The following is an 18,719-nucleotide window of genomic DNA, read 5'->3' as shown; positions in this document are numbered from 1 at the left end:
TTTTGTTTCGTTTTTTTAAGACCCCAGAAACTTCCGATTCCTCCTTAGAGATACGTGTACAAACAACGTGTTGGCCACCCACAGCCCAGCCAGGACATGGGGTCAGTGTCAGGAGACAAGGCCTAACAGGCGAGTTCTGACGTCTGTACGGTGGCACCTGGGCACTCACCTGGACCCCCTGGGATGTCACCAGCAGCTGGCGTGGGCCTCCTCGGGGCCTCAATGCCGTGGGTGACCGCCACCACCAAGGATCCGAGGACCAGTGTCTGCTACTTGGAGTTCGGAAGTAGCGGGTCCGGCCTGATTTACTCAGCTCCTCCCACACTCAGCTCCTTCCCCTCCCCCGCGGAACAAGGCCCACAGAGCCCCCCTCACCTCGGGTCAGGGCCTGGGGGTCACTGAGAGCCACCATTCCTTCCGGCCTCACCTGCTCTTGCTGCTGTCAGAGGAGGCTCACCTTCAGCGCACGCAGGAGTGGAGAACAGCACTCACAGGAAGGCCGGGCGAGGGGGCAGTGCCCTGGGCCGACCTGGGGCCACACCTGGGCAGGCAGCCCAGGAGGAAACCTTCCAGAAAGGGAGAGAGGGGACAGGCCTGCAGGACGAAAAGGGCGGCATCCCAGACAGAGACCAGGGGGTCCCTCCAGAGTGTCCCCAGGAGCTGGAAGTGCCCCAGGGCCCACTGTGGAGTGACAACCTCAGGACAGAGAGAAGGGCCTGAGAAGTCCCCACACCCACGCTGCAGCCGGTGCGTCCCGCCATCGTAGGACCACCTGAGCCAGCTCCGCCTCTTTCCTCGCAGCACATCTGAAAGAGGCGGCAGCTGTAACAGCCCTGAGAGACATGGCCGAGCCCCCCAGGGCTCCCCCGCCTGCTAGAGCCCCCGTTTGACATTCTCATGGCGTGCCCATTCATTTGGGGACTTGGCTGTCTCTGCCAACTGGACTGTCCGTTCCAGGAAGAGGAGCCCTTTCCTGCGTGTTCCCGCAGCCACCTAGTGACAGAGCATCCCCGGCACACAGTAGGCCCTCAGTACACATCCGGGGACGGTAGGAGAGGAGGGAGGGAGGGAGGGAGGGCAAAGGACAGAGGAGGGATGCTTTTCTGAAGGGCAGCACCGTCCGGCAGCATCGCCTGCATGGCATTTGGGGAGCTGGACTGCCTCCTGTCACAGGACAGGTCAACCCAACAAGAAAGTGACTTTATTCCAAACATCCCTCCCCTGCTCGAAGCCCTTCTATGGCTCCCTAGGTCCCACAGCCCAAATCCCTCGGCAGTGCATCCCAGGCTCCCACGGCTGCTGACACCTCCCTGTCCAAGGGCGTCTCTCTACTCTCGGGGCGACACCTCCTCTCAAGCAGGCGCACTGTTGCCCGCCCTCCACACGGCCATCTCATGCACACCCCAGGTCTGGGCTCATGGCCCCCTCCGAGGACCCTCCCCCGAGTCCCTCCTCTGAGGGCCTCTCGGTGGCGCTGGGACCTCTCAGGGGAACTCCTGTTCCCTCGGGGGCACTCACAAGGACAGGAGGGAGGGAAGGAGCAGGCCTGGTCACTCCAGATTCAGCCCAAAAGAGGAGGCCAGGGTCAGCGCGACCATAGCCGTGATCACGGCTTCTAAAGAGCTGGGGCTCAGGGTCCGCCCACCGCCGTGTCCACAGGGCCGCCCTCCCTGGGGTCTCCCAATGGCTGCAGTGAAGGCGACACTTTTATTTGGCTGCCCAACATCACACAGCCCCTACGGGTATGGCGGGCATGGTTTCAGTGACTGGCTCACAGGGACAATAAGACTCCCGGACTTATGCTGGAATTTCCTGGAGAGAGACACTTCTCCATCAGAGCTCAGGGTGCTGGGCCCACATTCGCCCCCTGGTGAGGACAGGCTACCCAGATGGCCCTGAGGAAGCCAGCCACGAGTGTGGAGTGCTCGGTGCATCGCCAGGGCCTCAGCTGCAGCGGCCATGGCTTCCTGTGCTAAGAACTCCATGTACTTCAGGGGGTCTAGGTGGGTTTCTGTCACTCGTTAACAAGCGTCCTGGCTGTTTCTATGGAGATGAGCCGTCCGTTCAGGCTATTTGTGCCTGCCGCCCTCCTGGATCCTCAGACATCACACATGGCCCTCCGGGGCACGGCCCTAACCCTGGCTGCTGCCCACCCTCCATGGAGCCAGCCTCAGGGGCGGGCATGGGGCAGGGAGAGGAGCGGCTCCTAGAGCCACCAGCTGGGATGCACTGAGGGCAGGTGGAGGCCATGGGGTGGAGGCAGCAGGACAGGGAAGTGAAGGGGGAAAACCCGGGGCTCTAGGCCAGAACAGGGAAGGCGGGTGTGTGTGTGTGCAAACAACTGCAACCCTCACGTGCCAACCCTGCCACTTCCCGGGAGATGCAATTGCCTGGCACACGCCCTCCGCGGGTGCTGCTCTGAGGGGCCTGTGGCATCACCTGAGGGATGGAAAGGGCACTGGCTCTCCGGCCCACCGCGCCGGCAGCCTGTGGGCAGGGAGAGCGCCTGGGCTGCGGAATCCGGTCTGCTTCTCCCTGGGCTCCCGCACATGCCCCTGGGTGGCCTTGGCAGCCGTGCCCCTTTCTGGGCCTCAGAGGACCAGGTGGCCCCTGAGACCCCTGCCACTCAGAAGCATAGAAGAATCTGACCCTGTCCAGCTCGGTGTCCCCAGCCCGGGGCGCTTCCCCGCAGAGCAAGGAGCCCGCCTCCCAGACCTGGAGCAGCGGCAGGGCTGGCCGTCCCGGCTCTCGGGCAGGCCATCTCTCTCCACCGGCCCAACTGCAGCCCGGACGCCACGGCCACGATCCATTACTTAGGGACCAAGGGAGGGCGTAATGGGGTGATGAACAACTGGGAGTTAGCGGAGGCCAGCGCTCTTTCCGAGTGATTTACTCAGCTCCCCCCACACTCGCACCCCTAATGCAATTATTTACTTTGTCATTAAACACCCTCCTTCCACTCGCTATTCTAGAGCTTCTGGAGCCCATGGAATTGGCCGGAAAGCTGCTCCTTGGCCAGGGAAGCCAGGGCCGCCCTGCGGGGCAGCGAGGCTCACGCAGCCTGGGGACTTGGCTGGGATTTTGGGCCACGGCAAGGCCAGGCCCGATGCCACAGACCTCCCTCCCCTCTCCCTCTCCCTAACTTCCTCCCTCACCTCTCCCTCCTTTATTCCTTCGTCCTTTCTTCCTCTCTCGCTTCTTTATGAAAACGGAGGTATAAATCACAAACCATAAAATTCACCCTTTTAAAGTGTACAACTCAGAGGTTTTAGTGTATTCACAGGTACAACCATCACCACGATCTAATTACCGAGCATTTCACCTCCCAAAACGGAGCTCTATTCCATACCCAGGAGCAGTCACTCCTGCCCCCCCCCCCCGCCCCCCCCCCCCCACTGATCTGTCTTCGGTCCCTGTGGATCTGCCTGTCTGGGACGGTCCACGTGAATGAAGTCATACAGTATGTGTCTTCTGTGTCCGCATCTTTCACTAGCATAATGTTATCAAGGCTCCTGCAAGTCCAAACATGTCTCGGTATTTCATTACTTTTTATGGCCAAATACTATTCCACTGTGTGGACATGCTACATTTGTTTATCCATTCATTAGTTAATGGGCACTTAGGTGAAGATTTTGGCTATTATGAATAACGTTGCTGTAAACACTTGTACACGGCTGTTTGTATGAACATACGTTTCCAGTTCCCTTAGGTCAGTGGTCGGCAAACTCATTAGTCAACAGAGCCAAATATCAACAGTACAACGACTAAAATTTCTTTTGAGAGACAAATTTTTTAAACTTAAACTATATAGGTAGGTACATTGTTATTAACTTAATTAGGGTACTCCTAAGGCTTAGGAAGAGCCACACTCAAGGGGCCACAGAGCCGCATGTGGCTCGAGAGCCGCAGTTTGCCGACCATGGCCTTAGGTGTATACCTAGGAGCGGAGCTGCTAGGCGCTCCCTCCCTCTCCCTTCCTCTCTGAAATCAATAAAAATGTTTTTAAAAAGATACAGCCAGGAGTTGCCGCAGGCCCTCTTGGGCAGGTGGTGCCTTCTCCAATGAGAACCATGGCAGCAGCCCCGGTCGCCCACATTCCAGACCCACCCTCGGCAGAGCTGGCCAGGCGAGCTCCCTCGGCCCCGTGTCCAGATGAGGTAAGGGCAGCCCACACTCATGCCTGGATGCGGACCCCACCTGCCTGCCTCTAGCTGAAGCACCTGTTGCTTTCCTCACCACCAACACAGTCGGGAGGGATGTGACCACTGTCAGACTCCGGAGCCGCAGGATCTCAGCCTACATGGCCTCAGGGCTACACCCACCTGGGATCCCCAGCCACCCAGGGCTCACTCCAGGGCAATCAGGAGGCTTCTCCCTCCCACCCACCCAGCCCCCCAGGTCCCCAGACAGCACTGCCCATCCCTGTGGCGCCTGGACCCTTCCCACTGCAAGTTGGGCTTTCAAGCTAACTGACTTGGCAGGCATCTGCCTTAAACCTCTCTGGCTGTTTCCCTGATGCCTGGGGAGGGGAGGTGAAGAGGGGAGAGGGAGAGGGGAGGTGGGGAGGGGAGGTGGGGAGGGGAGGTTGAGGAGTGGAGGCGGGGAGGGGAGGCGGGGAGGGGAGGTGGGGAGGGATTTTGGAAGCTCCACCTGCCTCTCAGGCTGGAGCCCTCCTCATTCCCCAGGGGCCACCCTGCTGCTCCCCACACCAATGTCTACCCACCCTCCTCTCTGTTAGCCAAGATGGGGGAGGGGAGGCGGGGTGACCCTGCAGATCGCGGAAGGCCCAGCTCCCGTGCCCAAAGGGCTGTGTTCAGTCCCCGATGCCTCCAGGTGTCCCACATCCACCCCAACACCAGGCCTGACTCCATTATCTTCAAAATGTGCCTGAGATCAGAGGCGGTGAGACCTGGCCACAAACAGAAAATAAATTACCCCCCCCCCCATGATAAATGGTTCTATTAGCAAACCAGATTGTTAAACTCCGATATAACAGCACGCAGGAAACCGGGCCCATCCATTCTCCCTCCGGCGCATACTGAGTTGTAAATAGGTTATTTTGTGTGTAAATAACACATTAAAACACAGCATTAGCTGTGTCTTTTGATAGAGAGGAAATTGTTACAAATAAATAATTCCGGACAGGAATGTAAAATAAGCCAGATTTAATAGTGCGTGCCTGGTGCAGCCGTGTTAAACATGACTAACATGATAAAGCCCAGAATATACTAATAGTAAACTATGCTCTGACATCAAAGTAATGAGGCTATATTTCTACCGAGCTTGAGAAATGCTAAAATTAGTTCTGACAGAACCAAACATCAGGAAAATGTTTCTGACATAAATACTGTCAATTTGGGGAGCTGGTGTTTGGGCCAGGAGGGGGCTGGGCCAGGGGCAGCTGTGCCCACCCTTGGGCAGGTGCTAGGAGATCCGTTTCCGGTCCCAGGGGCGTCACCAGGTGGCTGTTTGTGCTTCACACCTCTGGACTTCGGTTTCCACATCTGTGAAGTGAACAGGTTCGAACGAGATGACCTAAAGTTCCTCCCAGTTCTGCACAGCCGTCCGCCTTACCCACGGGACCCAAGCGGATACCTGAGGCCACCCTATGAACACTGTGCTTTTTCTCATACATACATAAATTAGACCTGTGATAAACTTTAATCGGGCGCAACAAGATTAACAACAGTAACTAATAGCAAAATAGAACAATTATAACAATATTCTGCAATAAAAAGTACGTGAAATATGGTCTCTCTCTCTCTCTCTCCAATAACCAATCGGGTAACCCAGGTGGCTGCGGAGTGACTACGGGCAGGGATACGGACAGCGTGCAGAGGCTGGACAAAGGCATGATTCGTGTCCTGGGAGGGATGGAGCTGGACAGCACGAGATTCCATCACCCTATGCAGAACGGCGCACAACTTAAAACTTGCTTTTTTGTTCCTGGAACTTTCCATTTTATTTTTTCAGACTGAGGCTGACTGCGGATAAGTGAAGCCACAGATAAAGGGGGACTGCTGTAATTGGAAATAGCTTCAAAGCCCCCCCCACCCCCCCCCCAACACTGCAATAGTTTAACATGCGCGACACAATGAAGCAGAACTGAGGCCCAGGCCCAGGGAGAACAGGGGCAGGAGCCCTGTGCCTGCCCTCGGCTGCTTTCTTCCGCGTGGGCAGAGCTTGCCAGCTCCCGGTGCGGGCCACAGAACACAGCAGCGTGGGTCCCACGTCCAACAGGTATGCCGGCCACCTCGGCTAAGGAGAGAAGCCAGGCGGGGAGGGTCTCCCAGGGCCAAGGGGGGAGGGGAGGGGTCTGCTATGCTGGAGGAAAAGGGACATCCGGTCTGATTTTGGATGGCAGCTTTGAGTGGCATTTAGGGCATGAGGTCTCGGTGTCGTGCGTGAGACCAGGCTATGCGGAAGGAATGCTCGCCCAGTTTATGTCACTAACATTTACTTCCCATCTCGGCAGGCACTCTGCTAGCCCTCTAGCCACTCTCCACACCACCTCACCAAAGCCAGGAATTATCTCCTTTTCACAGACCAGAGACGAGAGCTGCCTTGCCCCCGGACACACAGCTAACAGGCGGGGAGCTGGGAAGAGCCAGTCCCTTCCGTGTACTCTGCCGTGGACCGGAAGGAGTGCCAGCCTCCCCCTGCGCCCAGGCCTCCATCCCTCAGCACCCGAGGCCACGCCAGCGTGCCATCAGGAGTCATTCAGACCCACGGAGAAGACGCCCGTCCACCACGCTGTGCCCGTTTCCTGGGTATGCCAAGCTGCTGGGGAACTGAGCTCTGCTCTCCAGAAAAAGTCCGAAGGGAACTGGCTGTTCCGTGTGGCTGGGCTGTTCAAACAAGCTCAGAAGCAGCATCAGCGGCAATCCTGAAAATCACTTAAATAAGAATAATTGACCACTTAGTCACATCTGAGTGCATTTCCAGCCCAAGGCAAGAGCGTGTGGCCCCAGCCAAGCAGCGCAGGTAAGCCAGGGAGGCGGCCCACTTGGTAAGTTCCAGGGATCTCGTGAGGGAAGAAGGGGCCAAGGATCAGGCCAGCCCCAATGACCCTTGTGCCAGGGGACCGCAGGGCCAGCAGAGGCAGCTGGCTGCACCAGCCCACCGGGCACACACCTGGCATGATAGGGTCAGATTCACCCCCTCGTTAACCATCATTACCAGGGGCAGGGCACAATGGTGAGCAAACACTGCTCTGCCCACACGGTGGGGGAGGGGGTGGCACAGAAACAGAGAGGGGCAAGGACACCAGAGGCTCGAGGCATTGATCAGTGCAGGACACGGTGAGGCCACATGGCGCGGGGAGCCCTAGCCCCGGGCGTCTCAGCAGGAATGCTCACGCTCTGGCCTGTTTACACACTCCGGTGTTTGAATTTGAGAAGCATTCCGGGACAGACGTGATGCCTCACCGCAGAGCAAAGATGCACCTCACAGAAACTTGCCAAGAAGCCGCAGAGCCAGTGAACAAAACAGTGGTGGTGCGGGTTCCGGGGGCGCAGAGGCCTCCTGCAGCGAGGGAGCTCTCTGCAGAGTCACGCTGTGCTCAGCCCTGTGACCGTGAGGTCACGCCACGTCCCGGGACCAGTCCAGCTGCATGTAGCAGGTGAGAAGCCTGTCACACATGCACGTGGCCGGGCCCCGGCCCGGGAGGCCCTGTCTCCGCAGGTCTGGGTGGCCTGGGATCTGCGTCTGTTACAGTTGTCTCCTGAGATTCCACGGCGAGGCCAGCTTCAGACCTCTGGGCTGCTCCACCTCAGGGTGCAGGGCAGAAGGATGAGTGCAAGAGGCCCGGGGCCGCCAAGCGCTCTTGTCCAGGGCAGCCTTGGCCCAGCGGCAAAGGGCTGCGGCCCAGGTTTGATCTCCTGCCCTGTACTCCCTCCACCACTCCCGAGTGGGGAGACACCGGACATAAGAGCCTCCCCCACCTGTCTGGCCCCAATGGGTCAGCTAGCAAGGGTTAGTGAAGAGCAGACTTTCTAAGGCACAGCCCACGGACCGAGAAGAGAAAAACTGGTGAAAGCTCATAGTTAAGTTGGACCTCAGATAGAGCTGATGTGCCCAGCACTTTACAGGTGCTCCTCAAGTAATCCTGACAACACTCTGAAGTCGGTGCTGTTATTATGTGCATTCTATAGATGAAAAAACGGAGGCACATGCTGCCCAGGGTCAGGCGACCTGGCTGCAGTCTGGGTTGCTTCCTACCACTTCCCTGCGCTGCACGGCAGGGGCAGCTACCACCCAGGAGGTGCCCTGAGCCAGGCAGGCGGAAGCACATTATATGTCTGCTGTAACCACAGAGCAGCTACATGTATGATTCATACTTCACACCTGGAAAGGCTGGGCCTGCCTCATACGGTCTAAAAGCACATACCGGAAGGAGACTCCCCTCTGTGCCCTGAGCCCCAGACCCCGCTCTCTGCTGGAGCGGCTGGCGGCCTTGAGCAAGTCTCCTCCCCACCTCACGTCAGCCTCCCCCACACAGTGGAAAGGTGGCAAAGGGGAGGCTCCCACTGCTTGTGAAGGAGACGGCTCCACCTCATACCCAGGAGCTCCACACGGGGTTTCCAAGCTCTGCCTCCGAGGACACGGCCTCCCTTCCGTCCCCTCTGCTCCCTCAGACCGTCACACTCTCTCATTCCCACTGTGCTGAGATCAGCTGGCTACCAAGGGGCCTGAGTGAGACTTTGGATGCCATGAGTCACTCACAGCACCTCGGCCACCTCTGCTAGGACGCAATAAAGCTCCAGTGTCACCAGGCCTCAAAGACATCGGTCCAATGCCCTGAGTGGGAGAATGAGGCCCCGAGAAGGGAGCGGCTGTCACACTGGGACCCAGGGATATTGCTGACCTAGAACCGTAGCCAGGGCCCCCCGGCCACACCACCAGGCGCTCCGCACGCCATCCGCAGAAGGTGGGCATCACGGTCCCCTGGCACCAGGGACCTGTTCCAGATGCCCTGCTGGCTCCATGCAGGAACAGCCACTCCTCCCTGACTCCAGGAGGGCTCTTCCCTGGCAGCTGCTCGGAGGGGGGCAGAGGGAGCCACGTGGTGGGCTGGTTCCAATGACACAAGCCACCTGCCAGGGGCTGACAGGTTACATCCACCTTCTGCTGGAACTCATCCCGGGAGGGCTCCCCTGGGCAATAGGCGACAGGGGCCTCTGGGGGTGGGCAGCGCCGGCCCCCTGAGGTAAGGGTAGGTGGGTGGAGCAGGGTAGGTGCCTGGTGGAGCTGCTGCACTCCAAGCTCTCGGCAGCTGCCTGCCCCGCCTCAGGTCAGACCCCTCAAGCTCCTGTTGCTGCTGCACCACTGGTGACAGCAGGTCTCATGCCGGAGGGGCTCCCCCAGCTACTGCCCAGCTACTGCCTAAGTCTGTTCCCTGCTACTATGATGCGGCAGTAAATGGCAGTAAATGACGTGGGCAGTTCATAAGCCACTCAGCCCTGGCGAGGGAGAAACAGCTGAGGGCCCAGCGGGGACACGCTGAGCCGCTTGCTGGAGCTCCCTCAGGCCTCAGGGGCCTGGGCCTGTGCATCAGGCAGAGGGACAGCTGGAGTCGCCACAGGCAGGGCAGGCCCTGACCCAGAGGAGGGAGCAGGCCAGGTGCAGACACAGCCAGGCCGGGACGGGAGGCCAGCCTCCAATCCACCATCAGGCTCTTGGCGCTGGCCTGCCCTCCCCTTCCGTCTGCCTCCTGGACACCACGCCGCATGAGAGTCCTCCCAGTGTCGTGCGATTCCCCAAGTTCCAACCCCGAGCTGCGCCAGCGTGACCCGTGGACAGCAGCCCCCACATCATCTGAGGTAGTTAGGAACTCAGACCTTCGCCCTGTTCACGCCATCCCAGCGCTGGTTCGAAACGCAGACCCTTGTGCTGCCCAACTTCCTGGCCGGGCCCTGCACTCTGACAGCGACCCATCTGTGCTCACTTCAAAGTGAGGGGCAACGCCCACACTCCACCCGCCCGTCCCGCTGGCCGCGGCGAATTTCCCGCTGCTGCCGAGCTGTGCTTGAGCAGCGAGAGCAACAGGGCGTGACTAAATGCACTTGAATAAAAGGGAAAGAAAAGAAATCTAAGTCTCTCCATTCCTCGGAGACAGAAATAGTTCTGTGGCCTCCAGATGGACGGCGCAGACACAAGGGGAGGTCTCGCCTTCCCGCCAAACTTTCCCACCGGGGCGCTGGCACGGCCAGTGGAAAGCAGAGTATTTCTCTCCTACTCTCCGGGGCAGTAAAATGAGAGGCTGTGGCTCCATAATCCTTCTGCTATAATTAAGTTGGCCAGAAATTCACCTAAGGATACTAAATTCTGTACCTGACCCTCTAATTACAGCCAGAAGGGATCAAGAGACAATTACTTCTAAAAGAGTCCCTGCGGGCCAGAGGCAGGAGCAGTGTCTGGCACATCTCAAATGTGCCAAGTGAACACACCCCAGGGCTGCCCAGCAGCCCCCGGCCTCCCTTCCCCCCTTCCCTCTGAGTTCTCAGGCTCTCCTGCTGGAGTCTGAGCTGGCCCGTTCCTCCCCCCTGCCACAGATCAGGGTGGCCAGACCTCGGGAAAGCCTGCAGGCACCCATCACAGTGCCTAGGATCCGGGAGCAGGGCGCCCTCCTCTTCACCCTCCATAAACCCAGCACGCCTGCCCGATGACGTGGGCCACCAGTCCAATTAAACCCTAACGGGCTAATGAAGGAGACCCCTGCTGCCCTGCAAGTGTGCAAAATAGAAAGTACCTCCTTGGGCAGCCGCCGCGGCCGCGGCCACGGCCAGAGCAGAGGTCTTCCTGCCGGCGTCGGGGAAAGCAGCGCCCTCCGGGATCGCACTCTTGCCTTCTTTCTTCTCCGCGGCGGCTGAGGCGGACGTGTCCATCTTAGCTGCTCATGGTCCTGGTGGCAGCCCTAAAGAGAAGACAAAGACACTCACCACGCTGCCCCAGACCCAGCCGGGAGCGCCGACCCAGATTCCCCGCCACCGCCACCGCGACAGCAACCCGCTCCATTCTCTCATAATTGGGAAGGAGGGTTTAATTAATTTTGAGGATTATTAGTTCTGAGATTCATCTGGTCTTGGAACGACCTCACGGACAACAGGTGCACGTTTTCATTATTTTTACCCCAGATTTTAAAACCTAAGCAACAAGTCATTTCCTGCCGCCGAGTGGTGAGCGGCGAGGGCACTGCGCTGAGACACGAAGCCAGCATCAGTGTTCTCCAACTCAGAGTCACAGGAAAGAAAAGAAGTCGGGAAACAACAACGCGGGGGTCCAGGAAAAAAAGCCCTCGTTTCCTGGCCCTTCCCTGCCCACCAGGCTCCATCTTTCATGTATTCATGTGCACGTCCGCTCCCTCATTCATCCTCACATTTCCCATCATTTGTTCACTCACACACACTCAGTCAATAGATCTTTAAGCCCCTACCATGCAGCCGGCATCGTGCCTGGTGCAGAAGACACAACACAGTCCATGGCGCTTACATTCTACTCAGAGACAATACTAAGTAGGGGAAGTCAGTGTGTATTTAGCTCCAGCTAGAGAAGGGGCCTGGGAAGAGAAAGCAGAGTGGCAGAATGGGGGGCAGGGTGCAGGGGCTTGCCGCTGTGAGGTCAGAAGGAGCCCAGGACAGCCAGGGGGCAGAGGCGAGAACCAAGGGCCTGGGTGGGGGGACTGGCTTGTGTGAGCAGCAGCAAGGAGGTGAGCACAGGCCCTGGAGGGGGGACAGGAAGTGACTCATCGTGAAAAGGGGTCATTCTGATGTGTGGAGCGCAAGTTTGGGAGGAAGGGGCACTCTTGCAGTGACCCGGGAGCTACGGTGGTGGCCTGGGTTGGAGGGAGGTGGTGGCCCGCGGATGCCTCTGCAGGCAGAGCCAACAGGACCTGGGAGAGCTTGGGCGCGGCTGTGACGGAAAGAGGGGTCATGGCTAGGGAGGAGCACCCAGGGGTGCAGGCACGGGAACGCTCCCGGCTGGCGGTGGGTCACAGCAAGCGCTTCACTAATATGCTTCATCACTCGCACATGCGGCTGACTCAGCGTTTGTATCAGATGTCACAGAATAGAAATGTGAAAGTCATTTTTCAAAAAATAGTGAGATGTCAAAGATGGCTCCAATTTTGACAGAGCAGCTGGATGAATGGGCGGTGGTGCCATTGCTGAGATGGAGCACCGGGTGGGAAGCAGGTCCGGGGCAGAGGCCAGGAGCGCGGTTGGGCCATGAACCTGTGGGATGCCTATTAAGACCCCCAGAAACTGCTGGAGATGCAGGTTGGAGCTCAGCGGGGGAGTGGGAGCTAGAGATGGGAATATGGTGGGCCCAGGGCAGGCAATGCTTCCAGATCAGAAGCTGGCCAAGGAGAGTGAGCAGGAATGGCCAGTGAGGGGAGGGGAGGAGGGAAAGCCCAAACACCAGGAGAAATGTCTTCAGGAAGAGGAAGGAACAATCAGCTCAGCCACAGGAAATGAGGTCAAGACTAGGAAGATGAGGTCAGGCTGCAGGTTCAGCCACACGGGGTGACCAGGGTCCGGTGGGGTCAGGAAGGGCCTGGGATGAGTGTGGAAACAGAACCCATCTCTCAGGAAGCTTTGCCATAAAAGAAACAAAGAAAGTGGGTGACAACTGGAAGGAGTTCAGGAGGCGGTAGTGGCTGTCCAGGAGGGAGGCGGACGGGTCCGCAGCCCATGGAAGGGACCGCCCTGGTAGAGGGCTCGTGGACCACAGAGTGGCAGAACGGAAGGCAGTGGTCACTCCATCCCTGGGGCCTCAAGGCTACAACACCGGTAGGATCCAGAATCTCATTTCTCAAATCTGCACCCTACTCGGTGTCTTTCTAAGTAAAACTTGGAGTGCACGAGGGCACGGTGTGGCGCACGCAAGACGGCTCCCAGGGCAGCTGGCTGGCCGAGCGAGCAGCACCTCCTGGTGTGGTCTGCACAGACCAGCCTGGCCGCTTTCGCCACCTTCAAACTCCCCGTCCAGACACCCATGGCGGAGGGGGACAGAGACGTCTTCTGAGAATTCCGGTAAGTGATGGCATTCCCTTTGGTCTCAAGATTCCGGGATCACTACCTGATCCTTCCAGGCTACTTGTAAAATCTGTTCTTTCCGATTCTGGCTGTCTGAATGGCCCGGGCCTGCTCCACCTTCTCTGCTCCCTTAGCCTGGCCCCAGTCACTTGAGCTGTACCTTTGAGTCACCTTCCTCCTCCCCAGTCCCCCACACATATGATCAGCTATAATGCTATCGTTTCACCACCAAAGACCTAACCAGCACCGCCTCCCCCAGCTGGCTACTCTGTACCAAGTGTTCTTCCATCTTGGGTTGGTCCTGGGCACCTTCCACACCACCTTGCCCCCACCCCAGGTCACCGTCCATCTGACAGCCAGGACCCTTTCTCAAAACCAGATCTCGAGACTTTCCTAAAATCTTTCGAACAAGCAGCAGCTGGCGTCAGTGTGCCACATACCTATCAACAAGAGGCCCAAGACCTGGCACTAGCACCGCCTGCCTTGCTTCGCAGCCAGGCCTTACCTGAACACTTCCAAACCCAATACAAGTAGCAGCCATCTGAAGATCTCTCTGTAGCTCCTGTCAGGTGGGCCCAGGCAGTGGCTGACTTTGCACCTCTAGGGAGGCCCCAGAGCCAGTGCACCCAGTGGATAGCTTCTGACCAAACCAGATTACAACTCTACACATCCACAAGTGACACACTAAGGGGCAGACCCAGTGAGCACCAAAGTCCCACTGAAGCAAGTCCTACTCCATAGGCGTGTCTCCTGCACAGCAGCTCTTCCGCTGTAGTTGCAGCTGCTCCTCACAGCCCATTGGCCTGGAGGTCAACTCTTCCCAGTGACACCAACAGCGATCAAGGCTCCACTACAAAAAGACTGTGCACAAAACTCACACAGGGGTGCACCTAGAGTGACCAGCTCAGGTGACGGGAGGCTGAGCCACTGAGCTCTACAGGACACCTACTACACAAGGCCACGCTACCAATTCCAGGAGACATAGCAGCTCTACCTAATACATAGAAACACACACAGGGAAGCAGCCAAAAAGTAGAGCCAAAAAACATGTCACAAATGAAAGAATAGAAGAAACCTCCAGAAAAAGAACCTAATGAAATGGAAGCAAGCAAACTATTGGATACAAAGTTCAAAACAATGATTATAAGGCTGCTCAAGGATCTTAATGAGAGCTTCAAGGTACTTAATAAGACTTTCAAGGATCTTAGTGAGAATTTCAAAGACTTGACAAAGGACCAGTCAGAATTTAAGCATACACTAACTGAAATAAAGAATAATTTACAGCAATTCAACAGTAGAGTAGAGGAGCCTGAGAATCAAATCAACGATCTGGAAGATGAGGAAATAAAAATACCCAATCAGAAGAGCAAAAAGAAGAAAAAATATGAAGTTAGTGTAAGGAGCCTCTGGGACAACTTCAAGTGTACCAACATTCGCATCATGGGAGTGCCAGAAGAAGAAGAGAGAGAGAGCAAGATATTGAAAACCTATTTGAAGAAATAATGACAGAAAACTTCCCCTACCTGGTGAAAGAAATAGCCTGACAAGTCCAGGAAATGCAGAGAATTCCAAACAAGATGAACCCAAAAAGGCCCACACCAAGACACATCATAATTAAAATTCCAAGGGTTAAAGACAATCTTAAAAGCAGCAAGAGTAAAGCAGTTATCTACAAGTGAGTGCCCATATGACTGTCAGCTGATTTCTCAACAGAAATTTTGCAGGCCAGAAGGGAGTGGCAAGAAATATTCAAAGTGATGAATAGCAAGGACCTACAACCAAGATTACCCAGCAAAACTATCATTTAGAACTGAAGGTCAGATAAAGAGCTTCACAGACAAGAAAAACATAAAGGAGTTCATCACCATCAAACCAGTATTATATGAAATGTTGAAGAGTATTCTTTAAGAAGAGGAAGAGAAAGAAGAAGAGGAAAAGGAAGGGGAAGGGGAAGGGAAAAGTGAAGAAGGAGGAAAAGAAGAAAAAGGTAACAAACATGAACAATAAAAAGGCAATAAATACATACCTATCAACAATTGAATCTAAAGATAAAAATAAGTGAACAAGGAATCTAATGAACAAAATAAACTTATGAATAAAATAGAACCAAAGGTATGGAAACATGGAACAGACTGACCAATCTCAGAAGGAAGTGGGTAGCGAAGATATTACTAGTATATGCACATGTGCATAACCCATGGACACAGACAATAGGGAGGTGAAGGCGTGGGATGTGGTGGGAACTCAGTGGAGGGGGGCAATTGGGGGGATAAAGGGGACCATCTGTAATACTCTCATCAATAAAGATTTAAAAAAAAAAAAACAAATCTCACCATATCCCTCCCCTGGATCAAGGCCTTGCTGAGCCCCCAGGCCTTCAGGTAAAGTCTTCCTGTATCTACCTGCAGCCTCCTCTCCCCACCTCCTCTTCACACTCAGTTTCCTTTAAACCACCAGGCCTCTGTTCAAGCCATGCCACCAACCAGAGGCTCTTCACCATCTCCTATTCCTCCTTCAAGATGCCACTCAGATGTCCCTTCCTCCAGGAAGCCCTCCACTCCTCTCAGGTCATGGCCATTCAACTTCTGGACCCTGCAGCAACCAGACACCCCCTTATTGTACTCATCACCCCTCCAGGCCAGGCTGGCATGGAACAACTGCTCAGGAACGCCGGTCAAAGGCTGTGAGGGGCCTTTGAGGCATCACAGCGCTTAAGTACAAGTAATTTTGTGAACAGCATAGGTTTCCCTCCCAAGGGCTCAGGTGAAGGAATTTAGGCCCAACTTTGAAACACACCTTGAATTTGGAAATAAGGACAAAAACCAAAATAACAGCTAGAACAACAAACCTTTAACAAGCGTTTACCAGCTGTCAAGCACTTTACAATATTTTATATAGGGACAAACCGACGCCCGGAGAGGCTGAGTAACTTGCCCATAGACAAACACCACAGTGGGCACCCGATCGAGCGGCGATCCTGCAGGGCAAAGGGTTTTGCAGAGTTCCCTGGCAGGCCCTGGAGTAACTGGCTGTTGAACCCTTCAGATACGGAGGCACTGGGCCAGTCTAGGAAGCCCTGGGAGCAGGACTCAGCATGGCCCCTGTCCGAGAGCCAAACCCAAGGTGGGGGGACTGATGGACAGGGACCGCCGGCCAAGGGCTGGGCAAATGCTGCGGCTCTGTCCAGGCTGCTTGCAAAACCCTGGCTCTACCTGTCTGCTGAGGCTGACCAGGGTGGGGCAGGGGTTGCGTGTGAGTTACACATTTACTCACTAACTCTTCACTCGCTAATTCTTCATAGGCAAATCAGCTTCGTGCTTCACACTGCACTAGGCTGCGCTGGCCAGGCTCCACACACCCGCCCCCGCAATGAACTGGGTGTCCTTCCCTGCGTCTGGACACTCCCCCACCATCAGGGCACCTCTTGCACAGCTGATCACAATCTTCTATGCACCTAGCTGGCTCTCTGCTGGACTAGGACCTCCTCCAGGGCAGGGCTAGGCCTTGTATCCCTGCGTCCCCAGGCCCAGCTGGGCAGGTGCTCATGGGAGACTCAGTGAGCACCAAAGTCCCACGGAAGCAAGTCCTACTCCATAGGCGTGTCTCCTGCACAGCAGCTCTTCCGCTGTCGTTGCAGCTGCTCCTCACAGCCATTGGCCTGGAGGTCATTTCACACTGCACTAGGCTGCGCTGGCCAGGCTCCACACACCCGCCCCCCCCCCCCCCAATGAACTGGGTGTCCTTCCCTGCGTCTGGACACTCCCCCACCATCAGGGCACCTCTTGCACAGCTGATCACAATCTTCTATGCACCTAGCTGGCTCTCTGCTAGACTGGGACCGCCTCCAGAGCAGGGCTAGGCCCCTGGGTTGTAATCTGGTATGTAGAGTTGTAATCTGGTATGGTCAGAAGCTGTCCACTGGGTGCACTGGCTCTGGGGTCTCCCGGGAGGTTCAAAGTCAGCCACTGCCTGGGCCCAGCTGGGGAGGCTGAGCCACTGGGCCCAACAGGACACCTACTACACAAGGCCACGCTACCAATTCCAGGAGACATCGCAGCTCTACCTAATACATAGAAACACACACAGGGAAGCAGCCAAAATGCAGAGCCAAAAAACATGTCACAAATGAAAGAATAGAAGAAACCTCCAGAAAAAGAACCTAATGAAATGGAAGCAGGGACCAGACCTGCATCTGGAAGGCACAGGCTCAATGGACTAGAAACCAGCAGAGTGAGGGCACCCACAGGGCTGGCACATGTGACCAAACCCAGGCTCCTGGGGGGTGTCCCCAAACGTAGATGGGAAAGCTGAGGCCAATAACTCTGAGCCCTCACTTTAGTGTCAGGGACTCCAAGGAAAGAAAGACACTCAAGAAGGGAGGGACTGTGTCAGCTTCTAAGAGACATGAGGAGGTCGGAAAGAAAAGGAGGGAAAGGCTGTGATGGTGGGGAACAGCCGCTGAGGCTCCTGCAGGCCAACACTCCGTGCTGTGCTGTCAGAGTGATGTCATCACCCGATTCTTACAGAGGAAGGAGCTGCCCCCGGCGCCACTTTCCACGGAGGAGGCAGAAGGGCCAGGTCAAGAGCCAGGGGCGCTGGGCAGAAAGCTGCCCGAGGCCTCAGGGCGAGGCCAGCCCAGGACCAGGTGAACAGTGTGGGAGGAAGGGTGTTCACCAGATTCCCCTCCCCAGGCTGCCCAGGAGCAGACGGGGCGCCCGGAAGGCCTGCAGGGAGCTGGCCCGGCCAGGGACCCTGAGTGCCCCGTGCCACAGGCCTGTCTCGCACAGATCAGCCACCCACCCCTCCCAGGAGAGGAAGGCAAGAGACAGAGAGAGGCTTGCAAATCACAGGCATTAGCGGGATTAGCACAATTTCTGGGTAAACACCAGGCAGCCACTTTCACTCTCTGAAGCTCCTCTGATCAGAGGCAGATGTCTCGGCCGCATCAACAGCCTTACCGGGGCCCCAGGGAACAGCAGGGGCTCCAGCTCAGGGCTCCCACACCACAGCCAGGGGGCCTGCTGGTCTGTGCAGGGTTACGTCCCACAAACCGCACAAGAGCCTCCAGGACAGGAGGAGTCGGGGGAACAGCGTTCAGGGGGCAGGAGGAGAGAACACCCTCTCTAGTGAGGAAACTCACTGCTCCAACAGGTCTGCGCTCACAGAGGGGGATGCAGCCACGCTTCCGGTTCCGCTAAGGGGAGGGGCATGGACCCGAAGCCCCCAGGAGCACCCTCACCCTCAGGAGAGGGCACGCAAGTCACCTGCCCTCTGGTCCTCGGCACCGCAGGGCACGGGCAGCACCAAGAACCTCAGAAGGCATTCCGCGGCCTCCTGGAGATCTGATTCCCGGGGTCTGGGTGGACAGTGGGGGACAAACAGCGACATGTTTTACAGAGTCCCATGGCTACTTCCAATGCACTGGCAGGTTTAAGAACAGCTGCACCGGGTGCGCATAAGGACCCTTCCAGCCTCCAAATAAGTTATAAGTTCCCATTAAAAAGCAAGGCTGCCTCCGCTGAATGGAAAAAATAAATGTTTATCTTCATTCACTTGGTACTGGAAGTTGGTGTCTCCTTCAGCCATGAACGGGGGCACCAAACTGCAGTGCCCATGAGCCTGCCACCAGCACAAGTCACAGATGTGCCCGCACCTGCTCGCCACGGCGTTGCACCAAAGGTCGTC

At 56.6% G+C, this 18,719-nt stretch overlaps 1 protein-coding gene across 1 annotated transcript in view; it reads right to left on the bottom strand.

The window, feature by feature from the left end:
* Positions 1 to 10,886, bottom strand: part of GLI2 (GLI family zinc finger 2) — a gene marked incomplete at both ends in the record, with an annotated part of 165,889 nt that extends 155,003 nt beyond the window's left edge. Inside the window, one exon of the mRNA XM_081095474.1 lies at positions 10,751 to 10,886. Within this exon, the coding sequence (XP_080951600.1) occupies positions 10,751 to 10,886 (136 nt within the window). The remainder of the gene's footprint in view (positions 1 to 10,750) is intronic.
* Between the last annotated feature and the right edge of the window lie 7,833 nt (positions 10,887 to 18,719).

This window comes from Myotis nattereri (assembly GCF_964212035.1).
Source record: "Myotis nattereri genome assembly, chromosome: 7".
NCBI classification, from domain to species: domain Eukaryota; kingdom Metazoa; phylum Chordata; class Mammalia; order Chiroptera; family Vespertilionidae; genus Myotis; species Myotis nattereri.
Note: the sequence above shows the minus strand (reverse complement) of the source record. Positions and strands in the feature narration are given on the sequence as shown.